General features: G+C 42.4%; 1 protein-coding gene across 6 annotated transcripts in view; it reads right to left on the reverse strand.

Annotated features, from left to right (window-relative positions):
* Positions 1-8,672: 8,672 nt before the first annotated feature.
* Positions 8,673-19,131, reverse strand: part of NRG1 (neuregulin 1) — a 492,259-nt gene continuing 481,800 nt past the window's right edge. For all 6 annotated transcript variants that reach the window (XM_083419878.1, XM_083419879.1, XM_083419881.1 and 3 more), the window contains 2 exons: positions 18,736-18,939; positions 8,673-16,392 (listed from right to left, as the gene is read on the reverse strand). In XM_083419878.1, coding sequence (XP_083276004.1) covers positions 15,738-16,392; positions 18,736-18,939 — 859 coding nt within the window. In that variant the 3' untranslated portion in view covers positions 8,673-15,737. The remainder of the gene's footprint in view (positions 16,393-18,735; positions 18,940-19,131) is intronic.

A 19,131-nucleotide genomic window follows, 5' to 3' on the forward strand; every position in this document is an offset into this window, starting at 1 on the left:
TTCAACTCCAGCTCCTATCATTCCCAGCCATCAAGATCAGGGATGATGAAAGCTATCATAAAGCAACATCTATAAGACTGCAAGTTCCCCAAGTTCACTGTAAACCCCATTGAGTCAAACTTTACCTATTAATTCCAAGTAAATGTGTATAAGACTTTGACACCAGCCCACAATAGGGCTTGCCTAGTGAAAAGCTGGATAAGTGACTGTTCATCAGAACCTCTGTGTCTTTACCTGGCCTTGTAAATAAAAGAAGCAGAACTGGGAAAAAGAGTAAAATTAATAAGCAATAAAAATGTCTTTGTTTTGCATACTTTATTCAGTTTGCAGCACTTTGCCTTTCTTGACACAGAAGATGTCTTACCAAGGTGCAAAATAAAAAAACAGAGCACACTAAGCTCTGCATAGAAACTATCCATTATTTAGCAGAAGAACAGTGCAGAAGATGCTGGACTCAAACGTGAATTGCAAAGAAACTGCAGGAAGTTCTTATTTGGAACATAAAAGGCAGCTGTTCTAGCCGTTTAATGGCCCTTTTGCTGTGTCACCAGAAGATGCTGCTGCCACAGCTACAGATGGAACTAATTGACCTGAACGACTCACAGATGTTGATAAACAAAAGAGAAAATATCCAGCGTATTGCCATTGTCTGAGCCAACAAAGCCAGGGGAAACTTAATGAAGCACTGATTAAGATTTCCCTCTATTTTAAAATAAAACCCCCCAATCTGATGCTCTCCCTCTTCAGTGTAATCCTGAGAAACATGTTCCTATTTTGAAATGGCATTTAAAAAACCCCTAATCTCCCACCTCCAGCTTAACCTAGCCTGCACGGCAGGGCCTTACAGTAAAAGTACATCATATCACATACCCTCCAACATTTCTCTGATGAAAATAGGGACGTCCTAAGGAAAAGCAGGACATTCTGGGATCAAATCAGAAATTGGAATGGCTTCTGCAAATCCGGGATTGCCCCTGGAAAATAGGGGCATTTGGAGAGTTTGGTTTCCAATAATCCTGACAACAACTCTATAATATCTTCATGGTGTATTGTAGGGGGAGTTCAATTAACAGCATGGTGACATACTTAATACTACCCAGTGAGTTCATCTTGTGAGGAATTCCTAAGACCACAAGATGAGCTCTGCTCCAACAGTGGTCAGCCAGACGCCTGCAGGAACTGTAGCTTCCAGCAACTGGTCTGCAGAAGCATGACTGGAGGCAGAACGTAGCCACCAATTTCCCATCTCCTGAGCTGTAATCCTATGCAGTGGTACCTTCATTCTCAAACTTAATCCATTCTGGATGTTATGTATTGAAGTACTCACCCTGGCCACCAGGAGTATCATGTACAGTGGTACCTCAGGTTAAGTACTTAATTCGTTCTGGAGGTCCATACTTAACTTGAAACTGTTCTTAACCTGAGGTACCACTTTAACTAATGGGGCCTCCTGCTGCTGCTGCACCCCCGGAGCACAATTTCTGTTTTCATCCTGAAGCATAGTTCTTAACCTGAAGCACTATTTCTGGGTTAGCGGAGTCTGTAACCTGAATTGTATGTAACCTGAAGCATATGTAACCCGAGGTACCACTGTATATAGTTTTTACTCAGGTCCACGTCAGTTACTTTAGGTCGGAAACCCTGGGTTGTTGTTGTTACAATGTTGACAGCCGGCTGCCTATAAAAGCAGGCCGGCTGAGCAGTTTGCTGTTCAGTTCAGTTCAGTTCAGTTCCAGCTTACTATAAAGAACCACTTGGAGAAATCTCTGTGTCGTCTGCTTTGTCAACCCACTACTTAATACTGGAAATCTGTTCCAAAACCAAAGCGTTCCAAAACCAAGGCACGCGTTCCCATAGAAAGTAATGCAAAATGGATCAATCCGTTCCAGACTTTTAAAAACAACCCCCAAAACAGCCATTTAACATGGATTTTACTATCTAACGAGACCATTGATCCATAAGATGAAAGCAATAATCAATGTACTGAAGTCACACAATCAATCAATCAGTAGCTGAACTGGGTTCCACACAGTCGCAAAAAAAAAAAGAGCCACAAAAACAAAAACACAAAATCAAAAGCAAAAACAGACAGACCTCTGTGTAACAGTGTGGCACTCAAATCGGAAGCATAACACTCAAAATGGAGCACGTTCGGCTTCCAAAGAAAGTTTGCAAATCAGGTTCCAAGTTGTTTGTGTACCAAGGTGTTTGAGAACCAAGGTACCACTGTACTTGGGGGGGGGGGAGTGGGGCTTACTTCTAACTAAACATGCATAGCATTATGCGGTTAGGATCTTTGCCATGGAAGAGGCTGACCTCAGCTAAAGCTCCATTTCTGTTGATTCCAAGTGTCACTTTATAAACAAACTTCACCTGAAAGCAGAGCAGCAGAACGTACCATCTGGAGAACCTCAGCTTTTGCTTCTACTTTCTAAACTTGAAGCCTGTTGCTATAGTGCCTGATGCAAACTCAAAAGCCAGAGGGAGCCAGAGCAGGATTTTCATTTTTAGGAGGTAGAACTTCACTGTCCCCATTTGAAGAAGTGTGCATGCACACGAAAGCTCTAACCAAGAACAAACTTAGTTGGTCTCTAAGGTGCTACTAGAAGGATTTTTTAAAATTTTGTTTCAAAGACATAATGTTTTGCTGTGCAAAAGTTTCACTGTGGTGTGTAAGCAAGTGTTGGGAACTTGGCTTTGTTAGTGCAGTAGCACTCATTTTCTTTTCTTTTCTTGGCTAAATGTGAAAATAGTTGTTCCAGGCCCCTTTATGGCTTTCTCAGCACCTGCCCCATCCTTTATAGTTAGCATAAAGCTGAAAGAGGTTATCAGCACAGCTTTTGCGGGGAGTTCACATTTTTTAAAGCAATTTGTGTGAAGGAATTGTCGTCTCCCTGTTGCTACAGGGGAACTGGAGCTTGCTATCATGAAATTAACCTCCCCACCTTCTCTCTCTCATTTCTTTTTGGCTGCAGCAGTTTCCGAATCAGAAGGGGGCACATCCAGTGTTCATTGTCAGTAGACTTTCCCCTGGATGGAGTGGTACCCTCAGGCCACCATCCATTTCATGCTGCTTTGTCCTCCAATTGGACTCACACTGGGCTAATTTCTCAGTAAGTACCTTTCCAGCAGCCCTTCACAATCGCCTGAATTGGAAGAGTAAATACAGTTTGTTTTCCCCGCAACATCACTCCATTGCCTTATTGATTGAGAGAATTTACAGAGATGCAGTGAAGGTTTCTCCTTCCCTCTTCTGTATAGTAATTGAAATTGTTATCCAGGCAGCTGCCCTTGTTAAACGGATAGAGCAGGGCGGGGGAAAAGAGAATGACTGTGATTTTTCAGGCTTGGATCTGCAGCTGCTTTCTGTGAATGAAGTAGCAAATCTATAGTTAGAAGGGGAGATAGATTGAAATTAAAGCATACTTTTTTTTTTTTTGAGCTACTTCTGAGCAAGGACATTTTAGACACCATCACATAGGAATGTCACAGTCTCAAAAATTGGGACTAACATTCTGGTGGGGGGGGGGGAAGGCTAATTCTTCTAACAAGAGCTTTCTGGCATGGCTCCTGTCCTTTGCATTTATTTAACAAGGTCTCAGTAAGTGGAGCTTTCCCCACCAGGCATCATCTGCCAAATGTCTGCTTGTCTAAAGCGGGCTTCCCTGATATTTCTGAGCCTGGGGAGCCATTTGGAAAGCTGCAAGGCTGCTGTGAGCACCACAAAAATATCCATTTCTGAGAAGGAAAACTGGTAATGCTGAGAAGTACTACCCCATGAAAAGCAATTTACCTACCTACAAAAACAACAACAAAAACAAAACAAAACAAAACAGAACACAAAAAAACAAAAATCCATACTCCCCACAAGACAGCCCTTCTTAACCAAACCATCAAAATAAAAAGTAAAATACCCCCCCGCACCCCCAAAAAACATATTTTAAAAAACTATGAGGGGAGTGGTGCCCATGCACAGCACATTGAGCACCCTAATGCTAAATAGCACAGGTAAAGGTAAAGGTACCCTTGACGTTAGGTCCAGTCGTGGCCAACTGTGGGGTTGCAGTGCTCATCTCGCTCTATAGGCTGAGGGAGCCGGCGTTTGTCCCCAGACAGCTTCCGGGTCATGTGGCCAGCATGACTAAGCCACTTCTGGCGAAACCAGAGCAGCGCATGGAAACGCTGTTTACCTTCCCACCAGAGTGGTACCTATTTATCTACTTGTACTTTGATGTGCTTTTGAACTGCTTAGGTGGGCAGGAGCAGGGACCGAGCAACGGGAGCTCACCCCGTCGCCAGGATTCGAACCGCCAACCTTCTGATCGGCAAGCCCTAGGCTCAGTGGTTTAGACCACAGCGCCACCCACGTCCCACTAAATAGCACAGGAGCTTTGCCAAAAAAAGCTGGTAACTCTAACTATAGGTTGTGGCAGTCCACTGATAGGTTGTGCCAGCAGTCTCCTCTTGCTAATTGCCCTATCAGAGTTCAGCTGGTTGTCCCTCTGCTCCCGCCCCCGCCCCCGCCGCCAACATGTCTTTGAAATCTATCCTCTAAGCTTTTGTAAAGGTCAGAAGACAAATGGGGCCCTTCAGCATTTTGCAATTAGCGTGCTCTCTATTTGCATATGATAATCAGGCTCTGCATAAGCCCAATTGGCTGAACAGATTAACATTTTGTTTCCTATTAGATAAGAGGCACTTCTCTAATAAAGCAAGCTGCAAGGTCTGTAGTAGCTGACATTTATAGAACAGTTTGGGTCGGTGCCAACCAGTAGCGTGAAGATTAAATAGCAGACCAGAATCCCACTAACACTGTTAAAATGGAAAGGAATGGCAGCCTTATAATGCCATCCTAACCTCCTTGCTTCTCCTGCTTCACATCAAAACCTGCATTTGTGTTTATTAGATCTCTAATCTGAAAAAGAGAAGCCTTGCCTTATGTTACTTGACAGAGCAGGCTGCTGTCTCGTTTTCCAAGGCTCTAGGACCAAGCAGCTGTCTTGTAAGTAATATAGGGGACTGGGCTTCTCTTGAGTGCTTTGTAGGACAGGGCAGGAAAGTGATGAACAGCAAAATGCTCCCCGCTCCCTTTGTGCGCATGACCCCCCCCCCCAAGCACTTGGGTCTTTATCACAGTAATTTTCATTTCAGAGGCAGTGTGAAGGATAAATGGCAAAGTGCCAAGGGCAGAAATGAGCCTATCAGCAATTCCGCTTAGCCTAACAGAGCTGCTCAGACTGTAAGTTCTCCTCCTGGGTCAGCCAAGAACTATCTGTTCTGGGCATCTACATCCTTACTCTTCTGTTAAATCTGGGAGTTTCCCGGCTGAAGCGAGGGGATCGGACAAGAGGTCTGGACATTTGTTCTTTATATGTACAGTGGTACCTCGGGTTAAGTACTTAATTCGTTCTGGAGGTCCGTTCTTAACTTGAAACTGTTCTCAACCTGAAGCACCACTTTAGCTAATGGGGCCTCCTGCTGCTGCTGCTGCGCCGCCGGAGGATGATTTCTGTTCTCGTCCTGAAGCAAAGTTCTTAACCCGAGGTACTATTTCTAGATTAGCGGAGTCTGTAACCTGAAGCATATGTAACCCAAGGTACCACTGTTCAGGCAATGCAAATGGCCCCAGGGCAGGTGGAATTGTACCTGTATGCTTGGTTAGAAATGGGCATACCAGTCAATTTCAGTTTCTAGCCTTCCAGACTTGATTCCACCACATTTCCACGTCAGTTTCCGTGGGTGTATTTTTTAAAGGCCTAACAAGCATTTGTCAACATTTCATTGTTCGTTACTCTCAACATACAATTTTGTATGCAAATTTGCCTACTATGCCCATTCTTACAAGCGGTTTCTCCTAGTAAAAGGCATTTTTAATTCTATTTTCCACTCTGCGTTTTAATACAAACTTTTCCCTAATATGTGTTAGCAGGCGACAGTGTTTATCTCCTTCTTGTGAAAAGCTATAGCTGCTGAATCCTCACCCCCAGGCCAAGCTGTCCCCACCCCCACCGTGACCACTTAGCAGATCCTATTCAAGCATGTGAGTGGATCAATCTGATTTCCTAATTAAATCTTCTGCTTCTGTGCTCACCCCCATTGCTTCCCAGGCAAATGTAGTATTGGCTGATGTGCATAAACAATGGCTTTTACTGTTCCTGAATCATACCACTTTTTGCAGGTGTGTGCATGTGCTGGGAAAGAGACATGTTTGCTTGAATGCTCCTCCCCTGAAAGAAAATCCCCCCACAAAGAAAATTTGCATGTCAGGGAGTTTAGGTGAGAACTCTTCTCCCTGACTGTTGTTTTCAATGTACATATGGTTACAGGCTAACACTTGGTTACATGATTACAGGCACAATGTCTTGGATTCATGTGACTATGCGTGAAGAGTGTGGAATCTTTGTGCATTGATGAGAGGACATACATGGCTGTTTGTGTATACAGTGGTGCCCCGCAAGACGAATGCCTCGCAAAACGGAAAACCCGCTAGACGAAAGGGTTTTCCGTTTTGGAGGTGCTTCGCAGGACGAATTTCTCTATGGGCTTGCTTCGCAAGACGAAAATGTCTTGCGATTCCTGGGGGTTTTTTTTGCTCCCCACCCCCTTTTTCTAAGGCACTAAGCTGCTAATAGCCTTTTAGCAGCTAATCCGCTAATCCCTTAAGCCTTTAATAGCCGCTAATAGCGCTAATCCGCTAATGGGCTTGCTTCGCAAGACGAAAAAACCGCTAGATGAAGAGACTCACGGAACGGATTCTTTTCGTCTTGCGAGGCACCACTGTATTTTACACATATCTGAGTGCAGATATGTGTTTGCGCATAGTGCGTACTTACTGGGTCCAATGAGAAGCAGCTCATGAACATGGTTTTGGGCTTTTTTTAGACACAATGCCATTTACAGTTGTACCTTGGAAGTCAAATGGAATCCGTTCCGGAAGTCCGTTCGACTTCCAAAACGTTTGGAAACCAAAGCGCAGCTTCTGATTGTCTGCAAGAAGCTCCTGCAGCCAATCGGAAGCCATGGATGCCCCATTGGACATTCAGGTTCCAAGGAAAGTTTGCAAACTGGAACACTCACTTCCGGGTTTGTGGCGTTCGGGAGCCAAAACGTCTGAATACCAAGGCGTTCAGGATCCAAGGCGTTCAGGCTATATTTACTGAATAGATCCTAACCTTGAATAATGTACTGTCACCACATCTAAGAACTTTCACAAGGGTTTGAAATAAGGTTTTGGTTCTGATTAGCACGTTCAATTTTTGCAAGCCGCATTATGCACAACTTCCTTTGCTTGTAGGAGCAGGACGTGGCATGAGCAATAGAAAACTACTTTTGCCTGCCGTTTGAAGCAACTTCTCCTAAGGGAAGGAAGCACTTCCACTCAATGGCAGAGCATCCACTTCGTATGCAGAATGTTCCACCATCTTTAGTTATGGCTGGGAGAGACATGCCTAAAAGCCCGGAGAGCCTCTCCCAGCCATTGTAGAGACAATGCTTAGTTAGATGAGCCAATACTCTGACTTAGGATAATTGTACCCAGCTAAAGTACTGGAGAGGGACGTGGGTGGCGCTGTGGGTTAAACCACTGAGCCTAGGACTTGCCAATCAGAAGGTCGGCAGTTTGAATCCCCGCGTTGGGGTGAGCTCCTGTTGCTCGGTCCCTGCTCCTGCCCACCTAGCAGTTCGAAAGCACGTCAAAGTGCAAGTAAATAAATAGGTACCGCTCCGGTGGGAAGGTAAACGGCGTTTCCGTGCGCTGCTCTGGTTCGCCAGAAGCGGCTTAGTCATAGAATCATAGAATCATAGAATCATAGAGTTGGAAGAGACCACAAAGGCCATCGAGTCCAACCCCCTGCCAAGCAGGAAACACCATCAGAGCATGCTGGCCACATGACCTGGAAGCTGTCTGTGGACAAATACCGGCTCCCTCGGCCTATAGAGCGAGATGAGTGTGCCACCCCAAAGTTGTCTGCAACTGGACCTAATGGTTAGGGGTACCTTTATCTTTACTATAAAGTTATGAATAACTGTGTCCCCCAAGAGACTTTTTCCTTTAAATCATTGGATTTTTGAAAAATGCACTAGCCAGCCCTAATGTGTGTGGATATTTATGGAGAAAATATACCCTGGGTCGAATAATAGAATGATGATGGTCTGGATGGGCAGCATGTTGTAGCCAATTATCTGAACCGGGATAATGTGTAGCAATGAGTGGCCCACAAGCATTCTTAAATAACCTATTGTATAGTGCATATGCACCCGGTGCTGGAATTAAGCTTCACAAAGGGATGCTGTGGTCATAGTGAAAATTAGTTCCATTGCTTTTCAGGATACGGACCGGCTTGCAATGTGACAGTCTTCTTCAGCCCTCTCCTTTCAAGGTGCACAGCTAATATTTTTGACAATGTAAAAGTGAATTATGTAGGTGTATACAAATGTGAGAAGCAGGTATTTGAAAATGAGCATGCACACAGGTGCCCTTGTCAGGAAAATGGGTTTGGCTGTAGCTTCTTGCTAGCAGTGCCTCTGTTACCATGAAATGGTTGCAATTAGCCTTGTAAACGTAACACTGCAGTTTGCGGGTTCCTTGTTCTCCCTTCCACATTCCTACCACCGCCGCTAATCTTTTTGCGCTGTTTCCGCTAGCGACATTAAGGACATGTCAGACATGTCGCTGAATTATTGTTAATTGTTTTATTGAACCCTGATTAATGCCAAACTGCTTAGCAGCAATTAGACATGTGATCTCTAAGAACACAGGCAACAGGTAACAGACTTGGATGGTCAACTCTACTCCAGAAATAAGAACAGAGGAAATTGGGAAGAGGAGGGGGAATTGACAACAAAGAATCAAACTTTTTCTCAAAACAGATGTCTGAACATAGATGACATTAGAACTCTGCCATTATATTTGGACACAAGTGCCAGGAACGGGAGGAGCAGGTGGTGTTGGGAGAACTCTCGTGGACTGAAATGTTCTACAGAGCAACTGTGCCAATACTACACAGTAGCAATTTATTCCAGCACCTCTTTACTGAAAATGAACAACAAAACGTTAAATAAATCAACAATTGCTTATTGCTTAATATTTGGGATTATAGATTCTTTAGTTTATCAGTACCTTGCGGCCTTCCACTGTGCATTCCTTGTACATTTTCCATTACAGATACATTCTCTCCAAACCAATAAATTATATATATATATATATATATATACATATGAAAATTATATATAATTTTCATATATATATGAAAATTAATGGATACATTATAGGGTTTTTGGGGGGGAGGGGAGGGAGAAGGTATAACCAAACATTTTTTGACATTTATCTTAAAATAAAAGACTTCCTCTTTTCTTTCTCTTAAATGCCTAAATATAAATAATAAAGAACATTGTTATTTACAGTGATATAACTGATATATAACTCATAAAGACAATAAAGACAATAAATGATTGTGGGGGAACATCGACGTATGTACAAGATGTATTTACAGAAAAAAGAATATATACTTAAAATGGTATGTGGCCATTTCATTGTCTACATTTCTCTGCAGCATTTCGTATATATGGTTGATTTGTTGGATATTGCCACGGCTGGTAGGAATTCAGCCAGTACTGGAAAAGAGTGAGAACAGCCTTTGCTACGTCTCCAAGTGAAAGATGTGCACTTTAGCCAGGCTTTCTAAATGCTTAAGGTGCCAATCCTTAGCTGGATTAAGATGAAGGAGCTGAGGGAAAATATGGACATGGTGGCAGCTTTGGGATCAAGAAATAAGAGGTAAAAGGAAACACATAAGACCCAGAGTAGACCCACTGAAACAAATGAACTTAAGCCAATTGATTTCAATGGGTATACTCCAACGTTGGGCATCGCCTATATTGTTGGTTGTGCATTAATGGCGGGGTGAGATGGGATACAAAAGAAGGATGCAGACAAATTATCCGTTGTGCGGAGAACTCTTATGCGCCATAGCAGCTGCAGAGCTGGGTCTGCCATGCTCTTTCTTACGAGATAGGGTACTATTTGCCACAGGGGAGCATGAACTACATTCAGAACAGGAGTTCTTTATTTTGACTGCTGTTTCGTTCAGGACAAGTTTTTAGCAAACATTAAGTGGGAGACTACACCTAATAAACACATGATGATGGTGCAAAGCTTGAATGCATTAGAACAGAGTGCCCTGAGAATTGAAGTTGCTTTTTAAAAAAAATATTAATAATAATAGCAGCTTTTTCTAGAGCTTGCTTTGATGGGTCAGAAATTCTTGCTCATTACCACAGCTGTTGTCTAAGCGTTTGATTTATTTCCTCATGTTTCTCTGTCATAGGTGCAGCATTGCTGCAGATGTGCAAATGAGCCATTGCCGATTAATAACCCAGATGGAATGTTCCTGTCATCCAAAATAAACTTTTAACATAATACACTTAACTGTAAACAAGTAACGAGAGACCAAACAATTAACAAGAGACCGAAGTTCATGTATATATGAACTAATGGGAAGCTTTATGCTGATCAGAATGTTTTGTTGACCTCTGTTTGTGCCCTCTGTTCTTACACACTTCCTCCAGCATCTGCATGAGTGTCACTGGCCAGTGGTCAGCGATGATTGGATTTGAAGTTCCATGACTCCTGGATGGCTGCAAGATTCCCATCCCTGTCTTAAGCCACTCTGTATACAGTGGAACCTCAGTTTTCGAACGTGATCCGTTCCGGGAGACCGTTAAGACTTCCAAAACGTCCAAAAACCAAAAACTCAATGCAAAAGAGTCAATACAACAGGGAAACTCGAAACGGAAGCTGCCTTGGAAGTTTGACTTCCGAGGCTCGTACAGAAGCATTTACTTCCGGGTTCTGGATGTTCTGAAATATTTGTCAACAGAGACTTTCGAAACCCGAGGTTCCGCTGTATTGTCTTAGGGTTGTAATGCCGAGATTTTTTTAAAAGTCTAAAAGGCCTTACCACCAGTTTTTCATTGAACTTAAGCTACTTCAAAAAATTGTGCCTAAATTTTAAACCACTTGAATCAGCTGATCACTGCTGGCTTTTCTCTTTTTTAGATTTCAATGGCTGTGGGCCCCTTAGGAATCACAACAACTGGGAAAAAGCTGTTTTAAAACAGATTCTTTTGTACTGTTCCCATTTTGGAAATCTATGACCTCATGTGCTTCAGAGAACAGAGCTTTAAGAACAGAACAGAGAGAAGCTACTACATTTCAGGGTACTGTTGTTAACGTACAGCACATTCCAGGTATTTTTAAAGCAAAGGTATGTGGTGAAACATAGGTAACCCATTTTTACTTAGGTGCATGGAAGTATTACCAATCCCCTCATCGTCTAACCACTTAATATCAGATGTAGTACTTTGTACACAAGACTGTTTTCAGAAGAACTTAGAGATCTAGCAAAAGACACCTAATTCTCAGCAGCCTTTCTGTGATTTGGTTATAAACCTCCGCTTCACAAATATTTTACTCATTCATAGGTGTTTGCTCTCGTTAACTAAGTGATATTTCCAAAATGCAAAATAATAGTAAATGAAAGGGCCACCTTAAAATGCATAGATACTCCCCTTCCATTTTAGCTACTGACTTTCTCATCTCTTTAATCCATTCTTTCCAGAATTTCTCTAGTAACTTTTAATTAATTATATTATTGCACAGCAGCTAATGACAGATGCTTGAGCATAGCTGAGGATATATTGTCAATATAGAAACAATGATAAAACTGGTGCATAAGAATGAGACCTACTTTCTATATTGTAGTTGCAGATAGAATGAACAACAAAATGCATTTGCACTGACATTTTAAATTGATAATTCCTCTACCACGGCATTCAAATCCATGATAGTGCCTACGGACCTTGGAAATGCTGACCTCAGCTGTAGCAAATAACTTTCTATTTTATTTTACATCAATAAAATGTCAGCATAAGAGATGTAATAACCGTTCTGAATGCTTGCTACTTTTGGCGGAACTCTTTAACTTTTATCACCTTGCCAGGGGAAAGTCACATTTAGCTTTTACTTTAAAATATCCTTTGGTAATGTATCACCAAATATATTTTATATATCATATATACTCAGACTTACCCTCCAAGGTATTATTACAATACTGGGATAATATTAAGCCCTTATACTCTTTTCCCACTTTTATGATTTTAACAGGCAGTTTCTAGTGGCAACTTGTCAGCTGCAGCAGGGTGCTAAATGGAGAAATGTGACAGCCCCTTGCCTAGATAGGAGCTTAACAGAGCAGTGTGAGACCCAGCAACCTTTATCAACAATGACGCTAGCCAGCAGAAAGGGACAAAAGGTAATAAAAGTATGTGCTATTTCTTCTTCGGTTTTTGGATGGGCTGATGTACCACATTCAGTTTGCATCTTGCAGTAGTCTGCACAACATATTTCGATAAATCATGAATGTTCAGCATTAAAGGGAGTGGGTAGGTACACAAAACATCATGTAACTGGTAACATTTTCTGGACTTGCAGGGGTGCACTGCACCACAGAATAATGGTAAAATCCTGTACAGTCGTGCACTAAGAGGTTTTCTGATTGCCCTGCCGTTTTCCCTGGGAAAATTCACTATTTAGCGCTGAATTGTCAATCGCCAGAAAACCCGATGAATTTTACTCCATTTCAGAGGAAAGACTGGGTGGGGGTGGGAAGTGGCAAGACAAGCAAAAGTCTGCACAAGTCCTAGGTTAGGAAGAGTGAATTTAGTTAGGATCAAAACTGACATGGGTGAAGAACGAGGTCCAGTGATTTCCCTTTCTGTTATGTGACAAAATGGAGCAAAACAAACACAGCTAAAAGGAAGACAAGTACAATGAAGAAATCTATTGGGAATATTAATGAGAAGTCTGCAGCTTCTATTGATGTCTTTTTAACTGCACAGTATTGTACTCAGTCCAAACATTGAGGTCTGACATCAGCTGCTCTGTAAAGTGGATTAAAGCTGATCCGTTTTCAATTTAAACTCTTCTCTCAGATCCACACAGTAGCAGGGCCTAACTCACACTAGAGCTCAAAACTAAAGTAGTAGCTCACCTTAATACATGTGAAACCTTAGGAAGTGGAATAAAGATGAATGCGGAAGGTATGCATTTCCAAGGCCAGTGGCAGGGTTTAGGTTTAATGTTGGGGATTGGTAAAGAATCTCCTTCCTTCTGCCTCTTACTGTTATATTTTTGTGACTTACTTGACCAATGCAGTGTAACTTTTATAGCCATGTAATGTTTTGAGCTGGCTTAGGAGACTGTGTAGGGTTTCTGGGTAACAGAGCAATGCTTTCTCTTGCCTTGAGAAAACAAGATTTTCACCAGTAAAGGAAGATAATACTGCTGAATCCCAGGGTGCCAGGAAGCTAATGCTAGAAAACATTCCCTTGTTAGGTTCTGAACCGGCAGCCAATACTCAGCAAAGCACTTAAACATGCGCTTGAAGTCAGTATGATGAAATGGAAACTTCAAGCTTGTGTTCATGTAAATTACATTGCAGGAAAGTTATTTCAATGGTTTTCCCCCTGTAATATAACTTAATCAACAGTTACAACATGATTCTAAATAGCTTTATGCAGAAGTAAATCCTACTGATTAAGTTTCTCCTGGTACATAGGATTAGGACTGCAGTCTTAGACTACGGTGCACTCACGTTACATTATCCAGATTAGGCTCTCTGGGAGTTGCAAAGATCTCAGCCTCATACATCAGTGTTAACTGAACTCAAAGGACTAGTTATGAACTGTGAACAGATTTGTTTTTCCCAACCCTCTCCTGAGAGTCAATGTCAGCACAACCAACCTTATTTTTCATTCACAAAAATGAATGAAAATACCACTTTCGGTCACCAGTCTGTGCTGCACAAACTGAGATGTATAAAGGCTAGGACTATCATTCTGACCCAAACTCAGGTCCAACAAGGGGCTGTTGGCTTGTAAAGTGAGAAGTTGAAATAACTCTATTCCTGGTGCCTAAGGACCAAACTAGATGGGATACCTATTTGTTTAAACCAGAGACTGCCTCACTCACACATAAAATCAGGGCAAGAGGCCCACATTTTAAGGATAAAATGGAGGGGAGGCCTACCTGCAGCATATCCCCATACAGCCTGCCCTATCCCCAGCTCTTTTACCCTCAGTTGAGCTCTGAGGAATATGTTTGGCTAGGTGAAAAGTGATGTGGGGAGATGATCCCCTTTTGCACTCCCCTTTTCTCAAAAAACAGGGTCTTGCGTAGCTCGCCTTCTAGGTGACAGGGGCAAAAAAGTCATTTGATTGATTAGTGGCATAATGTCTCTAACAAAATGCATGCTTGACAAATGTACCATTTTTGCCTTAAAAGATACTTAGATGAAAACCAATACAGATCAACACTTTCCTTCTATTTTACTAAAAGTTTAGCCTTTCCCCACCAGACCTCTCGTTCTAGCTCATTTGGGTTTCATCTTGTATGTTTTGGGCTCAATCCAAATCTAACCAAAGTTAAGCATGTTTAAGTCCCAATGATTGCAAAGGAAGAGATACCGCCCCCAGTAGAAGAGACATTTGTTTTCCAGTTTGAACATAAAAAAAATGTTACCCATTTGAAGCGCACCAGATTTCACTCCATGGTAGGGGTAGAGATACAGGTTCAAAATGACTGTGGTTTTATCATTGGCATTTTAATTCCCCACACTATGAGCCCCCCTCTTTTTTTTGTTTGGTTACAAAAGCTGGTCTAATATTTTACCCAGGAACTGCAACCAACTTACCTTGGGCACAATGCAGCAGGGCGTTCTTCTGTATAAACCACACTGGAATAAATAGGAGTTGGTCAAAAGGCCTGATATATGGTTCCCATTTATTTCAAAGTTGGTTGCATAGGAGGACTTCCCTGCTGGATTATGGCGCATTTACTTTTTGTGACCAAGCAAGCCTGAACTTGTGTTTCAAAGAAACACGATTACAAAAAATTGTAGAGGTTCAGGGGATATTCTTGGCTGATTATATTAAACTTAAAGCCCACAGTATTTCTGTCAAATATTTAATATAGCTTTACGTCTTTTGGTATTGACCTGTCGTAAACAATGGCATAACATTTCAATCTACCATTTCCTTCTAGGCTCCCAAAGCAAACCGTGGTCCTGTGAGAGAGCAGACAAAACCCAACTCATATAAGGTAAGGAAATAACCACCTCTTATAAAAGGAAGGCGTATGCTTTGTTCTTTAGGTAGCTATGCCAGTACAGAACGTTTTTGATCAGGGGCTACAGCAAGCAAACACAGGGACTGTTGCAGTTCTTGCAAGTTGTATAGCCAGTCGCCACTAATGCAATGCACAAAGAAAATAAGGGGACCGGGTTGTGGGCAGAGGTTGTGGGGAAGATATAACCCAGAATGTTAGAGACTTCTGCGAAATACTGTGGAACAGCAATCACTTGTAACTTTTACAAAACTTGCTCTCAACATAACATAACATAAAGGCACCATTGATATCGTTCTCATTTTTGAAATACTGTAAAAAAATTGCTACATATGGCACATAACACTTTTTGTATATACATTATATATTTAATTTATAAAAGTTTTTTTCCTGTTTTGTCTTTTTTAATCCTAATAGCGGAACTGCTAAAATAAAATAAATTGTTTTTAATTTAAAGGTGGAGTACTTCAATATATAAAATAAAGTTTTACATGTGAATCTATGCGGGTTGTTTTTTTTTTTTTTAAGTGTTTGTCTCTCTCTCGCTCTCTCTCTTTTATACAGCGATGGGATCTTGGTTAGCTATTACACTGGACAATCTTGCTTGCAATTCTTCCTGTGTTGAGAACCGACTGTTTTGGGTAGTCCTGGTGTCAGCCAGTCGATATGCAGTAGCTGATTCCAGGTCGACTGTTATGGGGTTTTGTATGCTGAGAAAAGGTGTATCTTCCCCTATCCTCTCATCTTCTGTTTCACTCTCTGAGCTACTGTTCTCACAGCTTGTGTCGGTGTTCATTTCCAACCTATTGGAAATATGGCCATTGGGCTTTGTTCTTTTGGCCCTCCGACTGTTGACTAGTTTTTTGGGGGGCTCTTGCGTCGGTTCATACTCTTGTGTGGTTTCGTATTCCTCGTCCTCCACTATCCTCAGCGGACTTGGTGGCAGGCTGCCGCTTTCATGCGCGGGGTTGTGGTGGTAAGAGGAGTTGAACTGTTGCATGTGATGCTCGTATTTTTCCCGTAACCGGGGTGGGGTCACCAGAAGGAGAGGCCTCTCCTCTTCTATAAACGGGCTGACTGCCACAGAAGGGACAGACATTGTTAAACTGGAGACTTGCGGAGACATTTCTGAGGCAGGCGACTTTGGAGAACTTGGAGTATGGAAATCTACGGGTGACATGCGAGCTGGTGTTGTCATAGCAGATACGTACCTAAAGAAGTACAGATAAAATTGAGCTGGAGAAGAATTAAGTGAAAGAACAAAAACGTGACAGCATTAAGAAAAATAATTTCTTGGAGGTTCCCAAGCCATTTGGATTCTTGATGCACAGCCTGCCAAATTGCTAGTAATACTGAATTACATTAGTGGGGCTGCAGTGATACACTTCTTCGTTTTCTAAAAATAAAATAAAATAAAATAGTTGCATTCCTAAACTCCAAATCTGTACAACCAATGCTTGAGACAAAACTGATTAGCATGTATAATTAAATTTTATATATTAATGTTCCTCATTTTCACAAGTTTTCATGAAAATGAATAGCAAACCATGATGAAATATAGATAACATCTCCAGTGATATTCATTTCCATCAGCTTTAGAGAAGAGAAAATTTAATCTCTAGCGCTGAAAGATTTCAAGGCTGGGAAGTGCAAATTGGTTGTATGGATGTCAAAGGAATTTCAAGGTTTTTACACCAAGGATCTTCATCATGGTGCTCATTTACATATGAATTCAGAACGCATTCAAGGCTAAGTTTAAGAATAGTAGCACAATGGAAGCACTCTTCCCAGTTAATTAATCTACTGTAAGGCCCTGCAGCATTTCAGGCATTTCTGACTTTCAGGCATATGACTACATGCAAATAATACTGCAAAGGTTATTCAGAGGTGCGTGTCTCACATTTATATGATAGATTTTAGTTATGTATCTATCATTACTATTGATTTATTTCCTCCATGTGTGTCTTCCATTTGCTGTGCCACACTGGCTGTGAGTCGTGGGAGTATATTCCAGATACAGTCATACTTCGGGTTACAGACGCTCCAAGTTGCGTTTTGGATGCGCCGAAACCTGGAAGTACCGGAATGGGTTACTTCCAGGTTTCGGCGGTCACGCATGCGCAGAAGCGCTAAATTGCGCTTTGTGCAGAAGTGCCGAATCGCAACCCATGCGAGCGCAGGCGTGCCGCTGCGGGTTGTGAACATGCCTCCTGCACGGATCATGTTCACATCCCGAGTGTTCACTGTATTAGCTTTCCAGAAAGGAAATTAACTTAACAGAGACCTCCTGGAGAAGAATTATGTGACTAATAAATAGTCACATAAACAATAATATATTCCACATTTCTCTTAATAGGAATTGATGCATGTTAAATACCGTATTTTTCGCTCTATAGGACGCACTTTTTCCCCTTCAGAAATGAAGGGGAAATGTGTGTGTGTCCTATGGAGCGAAGACGCCATAGCCCTGCGACCCTCTCCCGGCAGGAGCTGTATGGCAGGAGCCTCTACAGCCGCGCGTCACCTTTCCAGCCGGGAGAGAGCGCGTGGGGCTAAAGAAGCCCCCCGCGACCCTCTCCCAGCTGGATAGGTGACGCGTGGCTATGGCAGGAGCCTCTTCGCTGTGCCTTTCCGCTGCCCCCGACCCCTCTCGCTCTCCAGGCTTCCAAGGTAGCCACCTGAACGCACCTTAAACAGCACCTTGTTTTAGAGTGGGAAAACAAGAGGGGGAAAGTTCTTCCCCTCTCTGCGCAGCGCCTCCTGCCGCTTCGCTGAAGGGGCGCTGGGCAGAGAGGGGGAGAATTTTTTTCCCTTGTTCTCCCCCCTCTAAAACAAAGTGTGTCCTATTGTCCGGTGTGTCCTATGGTGCGAAAAATACGGTATATGGTTGAACTGAGGCAACTACGTGACTATGACATCAGTTAGTGGTATCTGAGTGGAGTTTTCTTCTCCCAAAACCTCAACTGAGGGAAGCGAAGACGCATTCCACCTGCTTTTTGTATCTTTTGCTCTTTGAAGGAGGTTGAGAATAAATCAACTGAAATTTCTTATTAAAATAAGGAGAAGGGGATAGGCTGTGTATTTCTGTTATAGTTTAAGCACATCTCTCTTACGCACATGGTGCATCAGGTTGGACGTTGGAAAAAGCAGACCAGACTTTCATAATTCCTGGTAGGAACCTTTTCCTGGTTATTCTGATCACCTGCTTTATTCACAGTCTACTTTGGCTGCATCTGCACTTAAACTGCACTTTCCTGCTAACAAGCCACTCCAAAAGACTTTGTGCCATGGAAGGGATCAACATCGTTGGCTAATTATTCGGAAGATCATAAAATCCCCTTGTAAAGAAGTCTGCTCTCAGCTTAGAATTTCTCTTCCCCCCTCCTCAACTCCCATCTATCACTGAGTTTTAAATTTGAGATGAATAAACAAACATACAATAAAAAAACCTAAGGATTTCTTGAAAGACTGAAAAAGCAGTTTTAAAAATGAACTCATTTCTGCCGGCTTGTATCCCAGATAGTCAGACCTTTCGAATTATTGGCTGTAGGTACCTCTCACTGTGTGGTGAATCGCGGTAGGAGTCGGGCGTCTCTCGTGCATGCCTGAGAAAACTGTTACATTCCCGTGGCCCCCCAATGCCATTGAGACGCCCTCGGGGGCCTGACGGACTTGCATGCCGGCTGTTCTCAACTGAGGAGCTCACAAGCACAGAATGGCTTTCGGAGATGATGCTTTCCGTCCGACCGTTGCTCCAACTAATAAAAAGCCGTTGGGAAGAACAGAAGAGAATATTTTAAAATTTAACACTGGAAAGAGAAAACTACGTAATGCATGATCCAGGAGTGTACATAGAGGTAAAGTTTTTCTAATGCTGCTGATTAAGAAGATAATTCTTTAAAAAACTACTATGTACACAAAATGGGGGGGGGGGGTTACCCTGAAACTTT

Source organism: Podarcis tiliguerta, assembly GCF_965153285.1.
Source record: "Podarcis tiliguerta genome assembly, chromosome: 17".
In the NCBI taxonomy this organism is placed as follows: domain Eukaryota; kingdom Metazoa; phylum Chordata; class Lepidosauria; order Squamata; family Lacertidae; genus Podarcis; species Podarcis tiliguerta.